Genomic DNA, 22,764 nt, shown 5'->3' with positions numbered 1-22,764 from the left:
ATATTTTTAGATTAAATTTTAATATTTAGATTATAGCAGCTAGCTATAGTTAGTTATTATAATATATAGAAGTTAGTGGTTACAACGTGTAGTAATTGGTTGTTAGTTTTCTATACTAATGTCATTATCTCATTTTTATTTTATTTGAAAGTGATAGTTTAATTAAAATAATATTTTAAATTATAAAATAAAAATGGCACCCATTGTAAATAAAATGATCACTATGTAGGTAAAAGTTAGTATGCATAGGACCTTTTGTCAAATATATAAAAATTAATAAGTAATTATTAGAGCATCCATATTATTTTTTATGAACACAAAATCTAATTTAAATTTTACATTTTATATTAAAAAAATCTTTACATTAGCTACTTTATTCCATCTTTAAATTTAGATTTCATAAATAATAATTTTTTAAAATTTAAAAAATAAAATTCATTCCCTAAATATTAAAATATCATTTAATGGGAGAAAGAAAAAAATAAAGAGAATGAATTGTGTAATGAAAAGTAGATATTTCATAGGAAAAATGAAAATTAATAAAAAAATAGAAGAGAGAATAAAATAATAAAAAAATAAAGATAATTAAAATTTTAAGATAGCTAACGAAGTATATAGTAAAAAATAAATATTTAAATTTAATAAAGTGAATAATTTATTTAAATATTAGAAATATTATAAAAAAATTAATGAAAATATTTTTATAATATATTATTAATAATTGCGAGCTAACACCAACTCAAACTAAAATCCGGTTATTTCAAATAGGTACATTGAATACATTTGATAAGTCTTGTCATTTTCTTTTAGTGCGGTGATTAGATATATCATCATCATTCATGGAACAACTCTTCCAGAACCTTACCTTTTTTGTTTTTTTTTAATGAAATTCTAGAAGCTTACCTAAACATACGAATAGGTAACATCTTCTTTTTTCCTCCTCATCGATCAAAGACCGGTCCGTCCCCAATCGACGGCGCGAGTTTCTCCAAAGACTGCGTCCGCAGAGAGACCCGATCGCCTTTCTTCCCACCCAATTCCACCAGCCACTCCCTCGATCCATCTATAATCGATGGATTCAACACCAGGCACCAGCTCCAAGTAGAATCAACGCGCGATTCGTGGTGTTCTCCATTCGCATCTAGTCAACCGAGCGGAGGAGAGCCAAATCCGCCCCCAAAATCGCTCCTTGTTTTTTCCTTGGGTGTCAGAGATCTGAAGGAGGAGGAGCAGCGATGTGTCCGCTCAGAGTGCTGCTGATCTTTCTCTCCGCCACTTTGGCTGGTTTCTTTCTTCTGAGGAACCTCAAGACTCAGTCTGACCTAATCGAAGAGCCCCTGGAAGAGGATTTCCCAAAAGAGCAGCTTTCTCTTTCCAACAAGGTAAATTTTCTTTTCTCCTTTTTTTTTTCTTATGAAAGATCTGATTTTTCTCGTTCTTGTGTGGTATGAATGATGAACTTTGGGGGTGAAATTCAGGTTTGTTCGAAGATTTATTCGGGCTTCTGGACATGCGTCGATATGGCGAGCGGGAGGTACTTGTGGAGGATCATGGCGCCTGCTGCTACCAAGGAGAAGAAGGCTTGTTGATGAACGTGAGGAGAAATTATTGTGGCCTGCCTCTTTTCTTTCATCTTTCTTTGCTGAGAACCAAAAAACAAGAAGAAAACCAAAACAAATAAGTTGTTGATTTATCACAGTATTGTTTGGATCCAACAAAAATTTTAACTGATGATGTATATTTTGTTGTATACACATTTCATAACTTTTTATAATCTTAATTCATTATATTTGCTTGCTGTGTCAACTAAATCGTGTTCTTGAGCTCCCTGCTACTACCAAAAGCTGTTTGTTGCTAGCTTGGTGATGGAAAATATAGATAAAAAAAAATACTTTCTAACACATCATATGATTTCAAGTTTTTGAAATCTTGTAATCCTGTATGTTTTGTTTGAGATGATCTTAGTGTCGTCATTTTTGGTTTCTGATTTGATCATGATCATCCACTAGAATCCATTGGGAAGGTATTCTTATATGGTTGTGATTCAGATGGACTATTCATAAAGTATTAACTCATTTTGTAATTTCAATGAACTTCTTGCTTGTGCTTCACTTCCTAAAGCAAGTTTGCCATCTTTTTCCAGCTCATGTTGCGACATTTTCAATACTGATTCAAACCCTTGTGTGGTGGAGTTGACATTGATTAATAATCCAGTATGAATGTTTGTTTATAGAAGAGATGTCTTTCAGTCTTGTCCCTAATGCCTACCAATGTTACATCCTGGAACTACAACTTAAGGCCCTGCCCTATACACATTGGTTGGCTGTGTTTCTCTAGAGATGGTTGAAATTGTGACAAACAAGTTGAAGTAATTCAATTTTGAAAAGAATGTAAGGGATAGAGGATACGCAATGTTATTGAAGTAATTCAATTTTGAAAAGAATGCAAGGGATAGAGGATCTCAATATTAGTGAAAAATTCAAGGAAGATATATGATTCATGAAGCTGACTCCATATAAGTTGGAACTAGAACTACTTAGTGCAATGGTTGAAAATATGGTATATTGTGCCTCTACTTTCCTTACTTAGGTCTATAGTTCAAAATATGCTTGTCTCTTAATTCAAGTTGATGTGCATTAAAAAAAAAGAAGTTAAATGGTGTATGTTGAACATCAAAAAAGCTGCATAATATATGAATAAAATGTATTATTTAAAAAATAACTTTAGAAACAAGGAAGTAAATGTTTAGGGTGTATACCCCAGAAAGATTGATGGTGCCTTGTTTACTTAATAATATCCTTCTCTTGCTTAGCTTCTGCTTGGATAATTGTCCTTAAACTCGAAGAACAATAAAGGATAAATGATCTGTCCTTTGTATATAAATAGGCTGGAGATTGAAGTTGTTGTTTACTTTTGCTTATGAAATGCTTATAATGAATGATTCCCACCAACCACTTTAAATAAGATGAGCAATCTCCTTTCTCCAATTCTGACTAAATGATTCTTTTGGTTATGAATGATTGATTAGTACCAACCACTTTGGATAAAATAAGCATTCTCCTTTCTCAAATGGTTGAGTGCTTGCCCACTATTTTTATGATAATATTCGATCGAGGATGCCTTAATTAACAAAGATGGCAAAAGGATAGTAAACTGCATAAGTTTTAGATGACTGATTCGCCATTGGACTAGTGAACTAATTTGGTTGACTTGGATGTTCAGGCATTAACTTGATTTAGATGAACCTTTCAAGTAAGGTTGGACTCCGAAGGGTGACAGTCCCCGTCGGCATGAGTCCAAAAGAGTGAAATCATCTTAGAGAGCAACTCGGTGCTTAACCTTTTGTTGATTCGATGATGCCTCATCTTTATCACATTTCCTTGGTAGTACATTGTTCTTGGTAGAACATACTTTAGTTAGCAATGAATAAACCATCCCTATTTCGAGGAGGTATACTAGAGGCAATCTAAGAGCCCCTTCGTGTCTGCAACAATTCTGTATGCGAAAATTGTAGAGAATGATCGGCGACAGCTACATGATCGAGGATCTAGCTTTTGTTCGAATGTGTGAATGCCCCATTATGGAAGCGTACCGTCATGCTTGTCTTCTCTGAGTTCAGTTTGATCGTCCACTTGCACGATAATGATAGTGAGCCTACCATCAGCCTCATCAGACATTCCTTGGAGCAAACAATCAGCTCCAACTCAAAGGAGTCGACATGCTAGTGGATATCACGGTAGCCATATTGATGGGAATATCTGAGGACAGTGGCGGATCCATATAAAAAGGAAAGAGGGTGCTCAAGCACACCCCCGTTCCCCTTAGATCTGCCACTGTTTGAGGAACCTTTTCGATGAACAAAAGGAATGGGGACATACTTTTCGCAAATAAAGACCAGTAATAGAGTGAGAAGAAGAATTTACGGGCAAACCAATTTCAAAGATGACTAGCATATAATGCAATATCTTCCTTATATATTGTTGCCTCCTCCATCCTCTATTTTCTTGTTCTTATGATCTGCAACTAATTTCATGCTAATGGGAGGAGGCAGCATATGGCGATGGAGTTTGGCATTCCCCTCGCGGTAAGCTTGACGATGTATCAATGAACAAGGACAACCATGGCGCGAGATGAGCACCTTCATTGTTAAGTCTTTAAAGCTCTATCCAATCTCCATTATTGCCTTGAAGTGCCTTTGGACCATAGTTTGCAAAATTGTGTTTAGAATCGTAAAATTGTAATATCTGAAAGTACCAATCAATCCGGGATAATTTGGAATCGGCTTTTGTGGTGAAATTGGAGCAGAATATGGGATCATATAGATTGGTAAAAACAGTATGATTCTACATTACAACGATTCACATATTATTTTTTGTTGGAACTGTTTTGTTGGCATTTAACTAGGCCACCTTGTGGTTTTTTTTTTTTTTTTTTTTACCTCAAATCCTAAAGATCCAATCTTACTGATCCAATCCTGACGAATCCAATCCTATTGATCTAATCCTTATCAATCATGATCCCAAATCAATCTTGGATAGGATCACAATCCTACCAACTATGCTTTGGACAATGAGGATCAAGCATGAATTAGATAATTCAATTTCCTTTATAAAATAAAATAAATATTTTTATTTTAAATAAAAATACTATGTTTTTTAAAATATATTTTTAAATTTAAAAATAAAAAGTGCTCAATATTTTATTTTTTTATTGGGAGATGCCATTAGAAATTAAGTGATTTATAAATTATTACAAATATAATTAAAAATTAGGCAAAAAAATTAAAGAGCAATCTAAATTTTACAAATCACAAAACAAGTGTTTTTTTTCAAAAAAATTAAATAGATGTGCCTCCCATAATTTTATTCCGAAAATATTCTTTGATCCAGTACAGTTGTAAAAGCTATGAGTAACTTTTATAACATGTAACAACTACTGGATAGTTTATATGTGTAAAAGCTACTCATTAGTTATTATAGTATGTTTAGGATAAATTTAGGATATAATATTTATACCGTGTAGAAGCTACCTAATCGTTTCTACAATGTGTAAAAATTATTGCAGAGCTGTTACAACGTATTTAGTGTGAAATTAGGGATTATGATTTAGAGTTAGGGTTTATGATCTATAAACATTATTATATCAAAATATTATTTAATAACTTAGTCAAAATTATTTAAACTTCATCAAAATTATTTTAAAATAGTTATACAGGTTATTATGCAATTATTACAACCCAGAATCTTAAATCCTAAATTCACCCTAAATATGTTATTAGTAAAAAATGTGATATTGCTACGTTAGCCCCCCTTATGACCACCCCAAGATATTGAGAGAGAGTTTAGCAAGAACTCAAATTGGCAAGTGCATGAACATGCAAGAGCATCAAGTAGTAGGATCAATTTATTTCCGCAGATGCAGTTATGTTTCCCTTCAAATTATGACTTGAGAAGAAAATGAGGCTACTAGCCTCTCTTTTGGATATTGAAGAAGGACAATCGAGACTACCAATAAGGAAGATGACCAGTCCGTGGTCTTCTAATTTGGTTGTGCTCTATTCAGAGTATGGATGAGGCAAAATCGTCTTTTTAGTGACCGACACGATCATCCCGTGCCCCTGGCATGAGCGTGTTATGCTATGTCTTTTGATGAATTCTAAATTTGGGCTTTTAATTTTTTTAAAATTTATTTTAGATTTTTAGGATTAGTTTTCTTCTCTAAAAATTAGTTTAGATTTTATGTCTTTCTTTTAGGATGAGTTTTCTATTACTTTTTCTTTTGTCTATTGTGACGTTTTCTTATTTCTTAGGTTATTTAAACAAGGGTTAATACTCTTATAAAAATATGTTATACTTGGTTTTAATTTGAATAAAAATTTATTTTCATCTAAACCTAGAGGCAACTCCTCTTAGTTAGTGAATTCCTCCTCTTCCTATGCTTTCTCTGCAAATCTCTATTTAAACGTCGCACCAAGAGATTCCTTCCAGTGTCAATTGGTATCAGAGCATTAGATCCATGGATGATCATCGTGGTCGTAGACAGGTTCTGGTTGAGTAAGTCTCGCACCAGAATCGAAGCGTACCCTATGAGCTCATCAAAAATCTACAGAGGCAAGTCACAGAGTTATCCCAGCATCGTAAGTTCTTTTATTCTCCTTTTGAAAAAACCTTAATTTTCAATCAAGGAGAGATGTCGACGCACAAGTTTGGTGTCGAGAGATTTGGGATCAACCGCCTCATCACCTACAACTTTGATAGAACGTAGGTTCTGCAGCGCCTCTATGTTTCCCATTCCTCCTGTGGCGGCGGAGATAACCTTGCGGATGCGGATCTCGACAACAGAGTATGACAACGGTGACGATGATAAGATCAAAATATTTGATGATCCAATTTATGATGATGATGAGATGATGAAGTTGTTGGTGAGGTTGGTGTTTGCGTGTTGTAGGATTTTTTCATGGAAAGGAGCTCTGCAAGAGCATCAATCCGGACGAGTCCATGGCGCACGGTGCTGCCATCCAAGCCATGATTCTCATTGGCGAGGGCAATGCGAAGGTGCAAGTTGAGCCTGAATTCACAATGATTGAATAAGGAACTGAGATCGCTTACACAGATGAAACCCATGAAACCAGTACTGAAGTTGAGAAGATCCGTGTGAAGGATAAAAACAAAGTCCAAGAAGTTGAGGTGGATCTCAATACCCATTCAGTAGTTGGAACACCATACTAGATGGCCCCTGAAGTTATTGAAAAATCTGGTGTTTCTGCTGCATTAGACATCTGGAGTCTTAGTTGCACTTTTTTGGATTGTTCAGGATGTGAATCCTCCTACACCTGAGGGTTTGACATTACTGTTCCACAACTATTTTCAGGATTCAATGCAGTAACCTGATGTTAAAACATTTCTACTGCACCCATGGATTCAAAACTCAAGGCACACTTTGCATTCCAATCTGGGACAAACAAATGCAAGTTTAAGGAATATTGAGGATAATCATAATGCAAGTGAAAGCACATGAGTTCAGGAGAACACAAATGGTGCATCAGATATTGGACAAGACAAATGTAAAAAGGAAAATTTGGCTATTGGTTCTGTTCCGTTTGCAGGTTTTGATGGACATAGAAAACCTTTTACTAAGGGTACCTTCTAAAATGGTCAAGAAAGCAAAGCAGAAGACGAGCTATCGAACAAAGATTCTACCTTAGCCATCTATGAAAAGCCATCTTTAGGGCATTTGGCTACAGAACCAGTTTCCAACTTTCCAATAGCACTGGATGAGCAAAAGGAGATATCTGGAGAAATAAAAAATAAGAATGGGCTCAAAATAATGGCAGCAAAAGAAGATGAAATCCAGCTACTAATAGATTTTGTCGATTTGGTGCAAGATGATCTTCCTCTTAGGCTTTCACCTGATACAATTATAAATTCGAAGATGAGTTCTTTTCAACCCGGGACATTTGATGTAGGAACAATAGCATGACTAATTTATTTCTTCGATATGGTTATATTCCACTTCAAGCTATGACGAGAAGATAAAGAGGCTACCAACCTCCCTTTTGGATCTTGAAGAAAAATAATCGAGACTACCGACAAGTAAGATGATCAGCCCGTGACCTTCTGACTCGGTTGTGCTCTATTGAAAGTCTGGACGAGACAAAATCGTCTTTCTAGTAGTTGACTCGACCATCTCATACCCATTGATATGAGCATGTTATGTTATGTCTTTTGATGAACTCTAGTTTTAGTCTATTAACTTTTTTTTATTATTTATTTTAAATTTTTAGAATTAGCTTTCTTTTTAAAAATTTAGATTAGATTTATCTCCTTTTTTTTGGAAGAATTATTTTTTTTTGCTTTTTCTTGTGTCTGTTACGACTTTTTCTTATTTTTAGGTTATTTAAACAGAGTGCAGATCCTTTGGTCCGTAATCCTAGTTCTTTCCTATTCCCTTCCATAATTTGCACGTCGGATTGCGGTCGAAATCCAACCAAAATTGACTGCAATCTTCCCTATGTTCACCTTCCCACCTAGATTATAGTTTTGGGTCGAGTCAGGCGGCTGGAGGCCACCACTGGGTTCACCTTCCCACCTATGCTCGACATCATATAGTCCGCCCACCGCTGGAAGTTTCTAGTCGTCTGACTCGACCCAAAACTATAACCTAGGTGGGAAGGTGAACCCAGGAGAGATCGCAACTAATTTTGGCAGGATTCAGACCGCGATCCGACGTGCAAATTGTGAAAGGGACAAGAGATTACGAATTAGAGAATTTGGACTCATTTAAATAAGGGTTAAAACTCTTGTAAAAATATGTTGAGTTTGATTTTAATTTGAATAAAAATTTATTTTCGTTTAAATCTAGAGGCGACTCCTCTTCGTTGACAAATCCCCCCTCTTCCTACACTTTTTCTATAAACCTCTATTTAAACGTCACACCAAGAGATTCCTTTCCTTGCATCAGCAGGATCCGGAGAGGTGATGAAATCCTTTACCGAGTTTCAACCCCCCATCATTACAATCATTATCCAATGCACTTAGGGGTGTAATCGAGCCGAGCCGAGTCGAACTCTTGGATGTTTAAGTTTAGCTCGTTTATAACCGAGCCGAGCTCGAGCTTTATTTAACGAATATATTTATGGCTCACAAACTTATTCGAGCTTTTATCGAGCCTAAACGAGCTTAATAAATATAAATTATAAATTTAAATATTCATTAAAAACTAAATTATATATTTAAAAAAATTATAATATTCTTGTTAAAATTTATAATTTTATTCTAATAAATAAATTTAATATATTTGTCTATGTTTTTCATAAGTAGAGTGTAAAATCTATAAATTCAATATAAAAACTATTATTTTGTTTATTTAAAAATTGATTTATGAGCTTAACGAACATGTTCACGAGCTAACGAGCCGTATATTATGAAGCTTGAGCTTAGTTTGTTTATTTTAACGAGCCTAATTAAACGAGCTCAAACGAACTTTTATCGAATCGATCTTCGAATAGCTCACGAGCGGCTTGACTTATTTACATCCCTAAATGTACTTATCAATTGAGCCAGCCCTAAGAGCCCTAAATATGTTATTAGTAACTTTTACATATTATAACAATTATTCAATAACTTTTACACCTTGTAAATCCTAAATCTCTCAATCCAAGGATATTTTTTAAAATAAAATTATGAAAGAAACACCCATTTGATTGATTTTTTTTTTTTTTATAAAGAGCGTCCATATGATATGGACGTTTCTATTAATTTGGGACACCCTTTTAATTTTTACCGTTAAAAATTTATAAAGCTATTTTGAAAAAATATATAAAACTTTAGATTGATGGCAAAAAAACAACTTTTAAAACATTTTTCTGACTAAAAACATATTAACTAAAACTGTGTTAAACATGAATGTTCCTAACAAATTTATCAAAACAATTAACTTCAGTTTAAAGCATCATCAGTGAGATCAAAATAACAAGTTCATATCCCTAAACCACGCACTCTAATAACCCAGGAATATAAAAGGAAAAAAGTACATCACATATATAGATAGATATAACTATTAAAACTTGGAACAATAATTTTCTACAGCTCCATTTCTTTATTCTTCTTCAGCTAGACTGCATCAACAAACTAATGGAAAATGGGATTAAAAAATATTCTGACCGTATTAAAATCCACCATAACAATATGGTGTCATAAACCTCTCAAGAAAAGGCCATTAGAATGTACACAGTATACTAATTCACCACCCCTAGCAACAAGGATTTACACCAGCATTTGCAATGCTATTGCTCAAGCAACTGCTCCAAATGCTCAAGGATTCATTCCCCTTGCCTTTCATCCTGCCAGTGGAGGGAAGTCACCATCATCCTTCAGCTGGTAGGGTTGAGTTAACCTGCACATTTCATCCATTTCCAGTTTTTTATGGTCATTGTTATTGTGTTACTGTATTTGACAGCTGTGATCATAAAAATTTTTCTACAGCAATGGCATGTAAAAAAAAGTTGACACAGTTTCTGCAATTGTGTTGTGCCTGTTCAGATTTCCAAAAAGATCCTAAGATCTATGTCATTCTTCCTCCATTCTTACATTCTTACATCTGAAGTTGTTTAGTTCATAACCACTCGTGTGACAAAAACCTTTTTGAAACTAACCTTTTGGGTTCTCATGTTGATCCATGCCATCCAAAGATGATAACTTATGCATCCTTTGCAGGAATTTGTCAACTCCGTAAAAGAAAGGACCATATTGTGGGGGGAAAGGAGCGTTCCAAGTCTTCTTTTAACAAAAGAAGAGGGAGTTTGTTGACTACATTTACCTTAATTCCAACTGTTGTGCCATCCTTGACCAGCGATAACTCTAATGGACTATGGTTCTAAATTCTAAAATCAAACACTACATAAAATTGTAAATAAATTTCGGTGCTGGATGGCATCATACAGTCCTGAATTCAACAGCATCATGGCTATTGTATGGCTAAATTGGAGATGCTATCACTCTAAAGGCCCATGATAAACTTAAGTCCACTGATCCAAAAATATTTCTTGGTGTTAGGATAGATTCTTTAAACTTCCTGAATGCATAATCTGCAGAAGTCAAATGGAAACACAAATGGCAAAGAAGCATTCCTTGAGGTGTTATTACTCATAATTATAAGATGATGCATCTAAAAATGATCCACATGTAGGGTCCTGTATCAATATGAGATTTCATAGTAACTAGTGGAATCTAATTGGCGAATATTTAAAGGTGAAAGATAAGATGAGCCAAATAAATTCAGTTGTTCCAAAAACCAAGTTAAATAAACCTTGAAATGAAAAGGCGAAAAATTATGTATTGAAAACTAAAGCAGCTAAAGCTAGCAAAGAACGAAAAGAAATTCCTATATCAAGAACATTACCCAAACCAATATCATCAACAGATCCTGCTGCATTTGACAATCAAAATTCCGAGATATGTTAATTACCTTTCATTGTTCAAACTTCTATGTGGCCTTTCGACTGTCGATGCAGGTATAGAAGATCTGGAGCCCCTATCAACAGCATTGGCTGACTCACGATTGCTACTCCGTTCTGAAGATGAAACTCCCATTGTAACAGGACCAAAATTATCAAATTCAAGTTTGCCCTCAGGATCAGGGGAAACCACCATAAAAGCAGAGCCAGGAGACTCGGGTTGATCCAATGGAATTGCATCACCATGACCATTTCTAAAAAAACTAGCAGGTAGAGGTGGTGGAGGTGGAACATGATTCCTTTCGTCAGATGAACCCTCATAATATGGTGAGTTCCCATGACCATTTCTATGGTATCTATGAAGATGATTTGCTTGCATTTGATTCCAGCCTCTTCCTGAGAACTGTCTCTCTCTGTATGAACGAGAATTCTACAGAATCAAAGTTTTCAAGCAAACTTTAAGCAATTGAATTCAGAATGGTAGGTGCAGATTAATCAAATCTACAGAAGTTACTGATCTAAATAAATCTAATAATTTAGGTAGACAGAATGATAAACACTATGTATAGGCATCACAAGCAGTAAACTTTAGAATGAGTTCAAATTATATTACAACACCAAAAACATGGGAAAATTAGAATAAGTAAAAATTATTATGTAGATTTACTCTGTGCAACCTCAACACAAAACAAAGTATCCAAATGATATTCTCAAAAAGCACAAAAAAAAAATATAGAAGTAAAGTACAAACTCACCGTGTTTGGAAGATAGGTACCAGTTCCCCTTGTTTTTGTGATATCTTTGACCCCATAATCATTACAAATTAGGGGTGGGATCACATAATAACTTGGGGGAAGTGATGGCATGTGGACAAGGCCATTTGCACCATGAGCATACATGCTTTGCATATTCCAGGAATGCTTGTTTTGATATGGAGAAGATGATGCATGATAGACAGGTACTAAACAAGAGTTGACAAAACACTCTTGGAACTCCTGAGCATGAAGTAGATTGCTACAATAAAGCTGAAAATCACCAGAGAGATTTGATAAGTTATCAGAACTGGAACTTGCATCATCTAACTTACCATCATTTGTGCAGCCCCCTAGGGACGAATCTCTGCAATTCCAGCTTGATGATGGTGATTCATGAACAAAACTAGAAGGTGCAGCCAAGGTGGATTTTCTAGGCCAGGATGCACTATTAGTTGACTTAACCTCATATCCCATTTCATTACAAGGGGATGTAGATTTATTTGAAGGCATGCCCACCATAACATTATCTCTTGTACTTGAATTGCCCAGTATGTTATCATCCTGATTGTTATTTGAACAGAAAAACAAGTGGGGTGCATGAAAAACTTTTCCAGATGTCGATGGCTTAAAACTTTCATCTAATGATCTTGAATCAAATGCTCTTGTGGAAGGAAGATCTATAGCATCGTCAGTGGAATGTTTACTTATAATGTCTTCCTCAAACACCACGGAGCCACTTCTAGAATTGTTAACATTAATAGTTGGATTGGCAGAATGCTTGTCATCTAGCTTCTTTGATATGTGATCCTCACCCAAGTCAAAACAATTTATGTTATTTATCACATCAATCAATGCTCTGCTAGAATCATGGTTTGTTAAACCTGAAAAATGAGAATCCTTGTTCAAATATTCAGCATTTAAGTTTGATGATCTATATTTGACTCCCACATGATCTGCAGATCCACTCTTTGGGGAACTAGAAATGGCATCTTGCACATCTGGCCTTTCCCCATTTCCATGTCTACATAAAGTATTTCTAAAGAACAAATTAACTTCATCTACAATGTTTTCAGAAGATGATTGAAGAATCCGACCAAGTTTTCGAGCACCAAAAGTGAAAGCACTGCGTATGCGGTGAAAATTACCTATCAACAAGGACAAAAGAAGAAACTTAGTAAAAGATTTTCAAGTTGATTTAGAATTCTTGCCATGAAACTGAATACTGCTAACTTTTGCTAACACTGCGCCCAAGATTATTGCTTGGTTTCAATGGATCGACAATATTCAGGTACTTCTGTGTGAATGCTTGACAGCTGTTTTCGTACATCCTTGATGGAACTGAAAACATTTCTACACATTTTTCAATAAATTCCTCGGTAAGTGGCGAATAGTTTCCTTTTGTTTCCGATGGTTCTACTGTGCAAGAACAAGCCAAAAAGGTCACTAATAGTTAAAAGTGTTTCATTCAAATAATTGACCAACAATAGTACGTTGAAGTTCCTTTTACCTACTAGTTTTGGCAATGAAGAAATAGAAATGGCGCTTTGTAGAGTGATACAGTTTTTGCTCCAATCAAATTTACTATAGTATTCCAAAAACCTATAGAGAACCTGCCAAATGACAGCCCCTCATAAAAGCTAAAAGAGGAACAATGCTATGAAATCAACTGCAAGACAAAGTCAAAGGAACAAAATGATATTTAGGATTAAAAAAAAATCTTTTTTTGGAAACTCACCGCTAGAGGACCATCCATTTGCTCATGGAACAGATGGAAAACATGAAGTACTAAAATCTCCAATGCATAAGTAGATATCAAACCATGATGGGCACCAAGAATGCGACTTTCATAGTAACACCAAGCCTTGATCAATATTATACTACGTTTGAATAGATGATCCTTTCCAATTTTTTCATTTATCTACAAGACAGTGCTGAGTTTTAAATTGCATGGTGAGAATAATGTATTATTTCTTCAAGTGAATGAATATGTAATATATACAAGAATTCTAGCGCGCCTTGGAAGGGAAAAATATGAAGGATCAAATCATATTTGAAGTTGCACCAACAAAAAGGAAAAATATAAAGGATCAAATCATATTTGAAGTTGCACCAACAAGCTTTTCAAATGTACCTTCTCGAGAAAGCAAAGTGTACAAAGCCCACCAATTTGATTGAATGAGATATCTACAACAATATTCTGCATGATGCATTTCACAACTTTAACCTGCACAGATAAAATTCAGACATAAGACTCCGTATGACCATCCTAGATATGAAAGTCCACAGAGATATGAAGTTGTCAATCACCATCATACTTCAATGCCACATTAGGGAAATGAGATTTAAGAAAATTACAAGTTTATAAATGTATGCTACATTAACAAAACAACAGGCACTTTGTAACTATAGCAGTACTTTTTCTCCATTCAGTTTTATAGATGTTAAGTAAAAAATGTAGTTTCTGCAAAAAGATATATATAGCTGGCAAAAAAAAATTTATCTAAAGCCAAGTGTTTCTTGCAAGCCATTCATAACTAAAATCTCAACAATAACAGTCATTTCCAATTTCAATACAATTTACTTCTTAACAAAGTATTAAATATGTATATTTAAATATTCACCAAAAACTCTTAAAGTCTTCAGGAAAAGAGTTTAGAATTTTTTGAAATAATGTAAATTATATTATGTCAAGTGCAGAAGTATTTTGTAATAATTCTGAGTTCTTTCTAATTCTCCGCCATAGTTTTGAGGGGAAAACCTTTTCAAAGTAGTCTAGAAAGGCATCAATAAATTGATTTAGTTGTAAAATGAAATCTCTTAACCACTTACCTGAATGCCACCTAAGATGGAAACTAATTTCTCGCAAATCACATAGAGAAACATTGAGGACTTCAAAATGAGAGATGATATTTCTTCCAAACATGTCATCTACTGAACTTTCTACCACGATAAAGGGTTGAATAATTCCACTTTGCTATTCATTAAATTCCAACACCAGTGGAAAAAAGGCACCTAGTATTGAGAAGCATGATTGGAAGAAATTTCTAGAAGCAATGGCATAACTGACCTAGATAGAGGTGTAAATCGCAGACAGAGCCCACCCATAACCAGACCCGATTTAGGCAATTCCCAGCACGGCACATGAAGGAATGGGTCATGTTAGGCCTGGTCCACACACACACTCTATCAAGTAAAGTCCATCATCATCATTAACTTGGGCTAATGGGTAAGCTATTTGGATCTTTTCTTTTCATTGAACTTTTATGTAAGGTTAAATCATTAGTAATATGAAGATCTCTACAGACTAGAGTTTTTTGAGATCTTCTACCACATATGCTTTCAACTCTAATCAATTCAACTCAAATTAATTATAGAGTCTATTCATATCCTTTGAACATGTCCATTCCATCTCAAATTCTCTTTTCTTGTTTTAGCATTGCACATAATTGCTCTCTCACATTAATATTTTCTATGTTATCCATCTAGCAATGTTACAAATGGCGATAGGCAGTGGCAAAGCAGTTAGTGACCGCCTACTGCTTCGCCGCCTAGGCGGTGCCTAGGCGATTGAATTTTTACTATTTTTTATACATAATATTAATAATAATCATTATTCTATATAATATTTACTTTTAATAAACTATATTAATTAAAAATTTAAAAACAATAGTTTTTTTAATATATATATATATATATATATATATATATATATATATAGATATAAAATTTTATTAGACTTTAATTAAGTCTATTTAAATTATTCCAATCATAGATAGGAGGTGATTATTAACCTAAAATTATTTAATTAAACCCTAACTTACAACTTACCCGTGTCAGGACGTGTCCTCGGGCCCAAGCGACGCATTCGGGCCCGTCGAGCTCATGAGAGGCTTTTGGGCTTGTGTGATGAGTGAACTCATTGCCAAACCCAGGCGACGCATCCAGATGTGTCGCAGTGGAGATACAATAGCGGTTCCAGGCACGGTGGTGGCGGAAGGAGGTGAGCTACCAGCCTACCACCAAAAACACTGTGTAAAGGCAATGAGGTTGATGCCCACCTCCCACCTAGGCACCGCCTAAGCGGCCGCCTCCACCGCCATTTTGAACACTGCCATCTAGTAACCCCTTATATCCATTTTCACATTCTCATCTTTGCTATATTATTTTTATATGTTGTTTTTTACACCCTAATACATAAAGCATGACAAATAATACCAGAATTTTATAAATTTATGTCTAGCCAATGAGACACATGGTGATCATACAAGAACTTCAGATTTATAATCCTATATATCCTTTTGATTCTTTCCTCGTGGATTCTGCATTACAATTGTTTAGTAATTGTTCTAGTTCATAAGTTTTTCTTCAATTTCAAGTTTATTCTTTTTATGATTTCATGTCGACTTTTTCTCATCTCAAAATATGTAAAAGCGGTAAACGATATGCAAATATAAAGCATGGAAAATATATCACATTTTGAAATGACAACTTGAATAGATGTATCAAGTTACATACTAGACAATAAACCAAAATTCAATATGAGGAACCTCAGCACGAATAAGTTGAACATCATTCACTTCAAACCCAGCAACCTTATTATGTTCTTCTCCAAGAACAGAACAAAGTTCACTTGCCAACATGTCTTCGTTATTAGGGGCACCTAGAGCAGTCAGGTCAATATCTCCATCAGGAAGATACGTCTTCAGAGGAACTGAACCAAATGGAAACACCTGATGAAATAAAAAATAAACACGAGATAGGTTCAGTCAGATTATAACAAAAATCTACTTCTGGAAAGTCAATTATACTCCTCTCCTAAAAATGTTAATTACACTCACAAAATGTGTTTCTAAAAGATTACACTAAATATCACACATCAAAAGCAAAAACAAGAAGGATACCATTATCTAATCTAAGTACCATCTAGCATTACCTGTGCAACTTTCCCAGAAACACAATTGGATCCATAAAAAAGTCCAACCAGATTAACGTTATATCTGAGTCGATGACATAGCATTAACCAAACTCGTTTAACTTCCATGCTTGGTGCTCTCTGTGTGTCTATATGTGCATAAGTGTATATAACAAAAGGAAATTTTCAATTCCAAAACCTGTGAATAGACAAAAGTTCTAAGTAGATAAATATAAATATCTAAGTAGATAACCGCAATATCCAATAATACAGTTTCCTTCAGCTTTTAATTTAACATGAACACCACAGTAATCATGAAACCAAAAGGACAAGCCCAGACTCCATTCATCATAACAATTAAACCCAAGGATTCTGTATGACACAATGAAAAGATTGTGCATACCAAGTAAGTCTCATTTATGCCAATGACAAAATAGCCAAATCTGACATAAACATGATAAGAGAATGCCCAAAAAGAACATTCCAGAAAACAAGGATGTGACAGAGAAATTCTCTAAATGACCAATGGCACAGGACAGTAGCAAATTATGCAGCCAATCCCATATGGATAACTAAGGATGTAGCCATCAAGACCCAACTTTAGGGCAATTAATTGCAACAATGGATAGTGACCAATATGATTCATTGATCCCAACAAAGGTCTGGGTTGAAGAACCGAGAATTGTGGAGCTGCCACAAATGCAACAGTGATAATGTCTGAGAATACAATGTCAGCGCCACAATATCTTCCCTTAGCTGTCACATAGGGGTGGAACTTTGAACATGTTAGAAACTCTTAAGACATACTGGAAGTTCGAGTTACTTTTGTGTTGAAATTGGTAAGATATATTGGAGCATATAAAATTAAAAGGAGAATCAAATACACTGATGCAATATGTTAAAATCAGAAATTACACATTGAACAAAGCCACCAAATGTTTTCAAGAAACTAGCAGATGCTGGTTTCAAATTCAGACACAATAGGAATATGGTAAACATCTAAAAATTGCTGTCCATTATAGACTCTCACCAAACCAGTACTTCAAAAAGTTAAGTACGGCTCCAAATAAAAGAAGAATCATCACTATTACTTATATGTACTTGCAAATGAGAATGAGAGTATACTTCAAAACTTAATAGCCTAACTTCAACTAATTACATGACAGAAAGAGCAACTATTTTTGGTTAACTCCAACTTGAGCGAGCAATATATAATGAACCTAAATTTATTGCCTCCAATTTTCGATACCCAATAGCAACAATTTTATTTCACCTCCAAGGAAATTTATAAAACTGTAATAGTAAGTACAAAAAATATACAAAGGTTTAACTTGATCTTGATTTTTCTGAAATTTGTCCTGCACGCTTAGATTTCAGAAAAGATTTGGAGCAACTATTTCCGAAATTATGCAAAGTTTTCTTATAAGAAAGCTATACGGCATCTTGGAGCCAGCCAGTATAACAAGGTTTAAGCTCAGTAACTACCTAGAAAGTATAAATGATGAAAACGTGACTGGTGGAAAGATCAATGCAGGCTGCAACATTATATAAGAACCAAAAAAAAAAAAACAATGAAAACACGCGCACATGAAAAGAACCACAACAATGTGAGCATCCAATGCATGACGAAAAGTGATTGAAAGCAATTTACGAACTAAAATTGAAAAAGAAATATTTTGCCACGAATCAAAAGAATAAAATAGGCAATATCTAAACAGATCGTACAAGTAACCAAGCAGAAATGACTCACCCTACTCCCCATGCGCGTCCTGAGCAGCTCCTGCACATAATCAACAACGGCCTTCCGCCTTTCTTCGGAGACGACCGTCGGCCGGATGTACCACAAAACCTCTCGAGTAGCCTCCTCTGCCCGCTTCCAATTCTCGGCCTTGATCACAGAAGGATGCGGATTCGGCAGCTGGGGATGGGAATAAAGCGATTCATGACCTCCCGAGGCGTCGGCGTCGGCCAGCGGCGGCCAGGATTCCAGGTCGCCCATCCCGGGAAAACACCGACAACGGAGCCCCCAAGTTCAAAACTTTCCGGCCACCGGCGAACCAACGATGGCCAAATATCACGGCGGATCGAGAAATCGACGGAATCGCCGCCAACTCGATGGGGGAGGCGATCGGAAACCGAGAGGGCAGTGGACGGTCGCAAGGAAAGGGGAAAGGCAGGATTTTTCCTAGAGAAATCCGAACGAGTGCAGGATTGGGGAAGCGGTTCGAATCGAGGTTTCTAATGGGATCGGTTCTAAGGTGGAAATCCCTTTCTTTTATGTATCAACGATAAAACGGCAATCCACCAAATTATGACGATGAATACACTTGGGTGGGTTTGGTTTAGGGCTATACTTCATAACCTTTGGTATGGACCTAAGATTATATTATTTAATTCCATTTGAATAAAATAATGAGTAATTCTCAAGTAATGGAACATGCCGTCACATTAATAAATGGGGGCATAAATCCTGATTACCTCAAAATTCTTAGGTTTTGTGTGATTAGGGATTAATATAAAAAAAATTCCAACGATGCCCCCATGGGACGCGACACAAGTGGAGAAGCATATGACATAGGTGGAGGAGCGGATCATTCCTAGGTTTGCTCGAGCGTCCTTATCTCCAACTACTGTTGAAGATCGGTAGTCGGCTAGAAAGGGGTTGAGTAGTTTGGCCACTCCAAATCGTTTGCCTTCCTACGATGTTAGTGCGTAGCAAATGTTAACAATAAAAACTAAGAAAAAAAAACAAAACACTAACAAGACTATGTAACTTGGTTCGAAGATTACTTGCTCTTACTCCACGGCTTGTCCTTGAGGTGTGGACAATCTCTCAATTCATTGGTGGATTAGTCCCCGGCAATCTCCAACTAATGCTTTCTCCTTCACGGTGGAGCAAACCTCTCACAAAACTCTCTTCCTCTTTACAAGATGAGAACTTAGATTAGGAGGAAGAGAATTGGCTTGGAAGCTTAAGGGAATAACTTAGGAGAATTCTAGCAAGAATCAGTTGATGGAGGATCGGTGGCCGGCTTGAAGGGGGGTTGGATAGCTAGGCCACCCCCAAATCGATTTCTTCTCTACATAAGGGTTAGTTCACAGCGGAATATACTAAAACCAAGGGAATGAAACAAACAAGAATGCAAACGCTAACAAACTCGATGTAACGTGGTTCGGAGATGATGCTCCTACTCCACGGCGTGTCCTTGAGGTGGACGATCCCTTGATCCTTCGGTGGATCAGTCCCCGGCAATCTCCGGCTAGAGCTTCTCCTTCTCGGTGGAGTAAACCTCTCACAAAGGCACTCTTCCTCTTTACAAGATGGAGTTAGAATTAGGAGGAAGAGAATTGACTTGGAAGCTTTGGGCACAGAATAGGAGTTAAACTACAAGCATCAGTAACCTCCTCAATGCCCCAAAGCTCCCCTTAAATAAGAGGAGAGAGTTGATCACAAATCAACTCAAACCCTGACACCAGTCGACTGGTGCTAGCCGTTAGGCACAGCCAACGGCTCTTTTCACAGCCAACGGACATGTACCAGTCGACTGGTCTCAGGACCAGTCGACTGGTCCCCTTAGTCGACAAGCACAGAATGCTTCTGTGCATTTTGTGAGTTTGGATCAGTCGACTGGTCTCATGACCAGTCGACTGGTCTCAATACATTCTCACACTCTCATCCTTTCCGGAGTCGCCTTTGAAGTCCTCTTCGTCGGCCTTCGTCCCTCAGATGCACCTGAGCCCGCGGCTCCTCTCCGTGCCATCCTTCACGCTGCCTTGAAGTCCACTTCCTTCGGCTCCACTCCATTGCTCCTCGTCCGTGCGGTCCCTCGGATGTCTTCCACACCATCCTTCACCGACTCAACGATCCGAGCCCTTGGATTAGCTTCTCACACTTGCTCTCATGTGTTCCACCAAGTCCTCCATGACTCAACCACATATCAAATACATATGACAGCCTAACTTAAACTCTTTGACACACACATCAAAACCTAGGGCGATTGCACCAACAATCTCCCCCTTTTTGATGTGTGGCAATATGTTTAAGTTAGGCACAAATAGAAATTTTGAAAATTACAAGCCATGTGTAAACATGAAGGATAATCACCCAAGCTCCCCCTTAACACATGCTCTCAACCTTAATTTTCAAAGATTTTCACACAAATAAAACTAAGTAGGTCTCTAACTTAAACCTACCCCTTTCTCCCCCTTTGACACCATCAAAAATGTTGTACTAAACTCGTACACACACTTATGGTATCAGTTCCAACCAAATTTGGACCAAAAAATTGATTTCAGAAACCCTCAGATTGCTGAAAGGCTGGTACCAGTCGACTGGTACCTATCCCAGTCGACTGGTACATGCTGAACCCAAATTTCAGCCTTCTGAGGTCAACTTCAGAAATGCACAAAAAATTCCAGAAAATTCAAAAAATCATGAAATTTTGAGCACATATTTCTTATAATGTTCTTTAACTAGGAAAAATATGATTTCATGAAAAGTCAAAGTATTTTTAAAATTTTGACCCAATCTCAAAAAATCTCAAAAACATGCAAGTTTGTATCAAATTAAGGCTCAGTTTTGCAATCACATGATTTAACATAGCTATATCACAGCAAATAAAACATAGAAATGTTTTCAAAACATTTAGAATATCCAACTATGATCTATGGGCAAGATGTCCATTAATTAAACATTTGCTTTCCCCATAGTTGGCTTATGATCACTAAAAATTTGATACAAACCATAACTCATCAAAAATGCCATAAGCATATGTGAATTATTTGTATCATCCTAATATCTCACATTTATGGTTAGAAAATAATGCAAATCATTGTGAGATAAAGGTAACCTTTACTTAGCCCTCTTGATCATGAATCTCTATCAAGGCTAAGTCCTCCCCCTTAAGGTCTCAAGTCAACCATTTTTCAAAAATTTGAGTTATGATTTCATTGGTTGACTAAAACCAAAATCCTCTAACCCTTGAGGATTGATTTTGGCACCCAATAGAAATTCTTTCTAATTGGGTTAACCAAGTATTCCTTGGGGATCCATTTTCTATCTATGGTCTTGGTTTTTGATTGCCCCCTAGCAAGTAAACAATGGTAGGTCTTTTCATTATTTGGTTCGTTGTATCCTATCCCATTTTTCTTAAAACTTGCCCTTTGGCTCCCAATGATCATATTTAGGGTTTTAGAGCCAATTTCAAATTTTCTAAGGGTATTGGTAAGGTATTCTACCTTTTCCCTTAAATTCCTATTTTCCTCTTCTAAACATGAATCATTTGAACTTGTAGAGGAAGCATGCAAATCATCATCCCTAATAGGCATGGATTCTAATTTTTCTTTAAGCATGCAAATGTCATGTTTCAAAGACTTGTTTTTCCTTTTTGCCTTGAACAAGTCATCATTTGTGCTTGAAATAATTTTAACTAAGATATGGGGAGGAAGATTATGTACCTCACTTACCGAGAAGTCCGAATCCGAAGTTTGACCTCCCCCTTCACTTGAGCTCCCCTCTTCATCTTCACTTGAGCTCCTTCCTTCTTCTTGCTCGGATGAGGTGGAGGCTACATCATCAATTCCCATTAGAGCAAAATTGACTACATGGTGCTCCTCTTCCTCCGATGATGATGATAGATCATCCCATGTTGCTTTTAGGTTATGAGCCTTCTTCCCTTTTTCTTTTGTCTTCTTCTCCTCCTTCTTCTTCCCTTCCTTCTTCTTCAAGAGAGGACAATCATCTCTTATGTGTCCCTCTCCTTGGCAATTGTAGCAAATGATCTTCCTTGTCCTACTTTTGCTTCTTGAACTTTTCCTAGCACGAGATTTGTTAGAAGAAAAGGATTTAAATGCCTTTCTCATTTTCCTTACCATATATGCCTCTTGATTGCTATCCATTGAGGCACTTGATTCTTCGGAGTCGGAAGATGGTGGTGATGAAGATTTCTTCTTCTTTCCCTTTCCCTTATTTGCCACAAGGGCTACTCCTCTTGATTTATGAGCTTCTCCATCTAATCCTTCAACTCTTGTTTCGTGAAGCTCCATTGTTGAGAAGAGTTCATCTAGAGAGGATTTCTCTAGGTCCTTTGATACGTAGTATGAATCTACAATGGAGCTCTAAGTTGTGGTTCTTGGGAAAGCAT

General features: G+C 36.2%; 2 protein-coding genes across 7 annotated transcripts; one reads left to right on the top strand and one right to left on the bottom strand.

The window, feature by feature from the left end:
• Nucleotides 1-921: 921 nt before the first annotated feature.
• LOC121993889 lies at nucleotides 922-1,811 on the top strand. The gene is made up of 2 exons (XM_042548154.1): nucleotides 922-1,382; nucleotides 1,479-1,811. Exons 1-2 carry the CDS (start codon nucleotides 1,236-1,238, stop codon nucleotides 1,587-1,589), a joined length of 258 nt encoding a protein of 85 aa, XP_042404088.1. The 5' UTR covers nucleotides 922-1,235; the 3' UTR covers nucleotides 1,590-1,811.
• Nucleotides 1,812-9,513: 7,702 nt separating this feature from the next.
• On the bottom strand, nucleotides 9,514-18,906 carry LOC121996291. Of its 6 annotated transcripts, none has more exons than XM_042550203.1 (9): nucleotides 18,372-18,906; nucleotides 16,257-16,439; nucleotides 13,841-13,933; nucleotides 13,445-13,627; nucleotides 13,217-13,319; nucleotides 12,940-13,125; nucleotides 11,710-12,854; nucleotides 10,966-11,384; nucleotides 9,514-9,894 (listed from the first exon to the last, which is right to left on the bottom strand). In XM_042550203.1, exons 1-9 carry the CDS (start codon nucleotides 18,618-18,620, stop codon nucleotides 9,837-9,839), a joined length of 2,619 nt encoding a protein of 872 aa, XP_042406137.1. In that variant the 5' UTR covers nucleotides 18,621-18,906; the 3' UTR covers nucleotides 9,514-9,836. The 6 variants fall into 6 exon arrangements, with proteins under 6 accessions (XP_042406137.1, XP_042406138.1, XP_042406139.1 ...); XM_042550204.1 differs by having other exon boundaries at nucleotides 12,940-13,122; XM_042550205.1 differs by having other exon boundaries at nucleotides 16,302-16,439.
• Nucleotides 18,907-22,764: the final 3,858 nt, after the last annotated feature.

The sequence above is a fragment of the Zingiber officinale genome, chromosome 6A, assembly GCF_018446385.1.
Source record: "Zingiber officinale cultivar Zhangliang chromosome 6A, Zo_v1.1, whole genome shotgun sequence".
Taxonomy (NCBI): Eukaryota; Viridiplantae; Streptophyta; class Magnoliopsida; order Zingiberales; family Zingiberaceae; genus Zingiber; species Zingiber officinale.
Note: the sequence above shows the minus strand (reverse complement) of the source record. Positions and strands in the feature narration are given on the sequence as shown.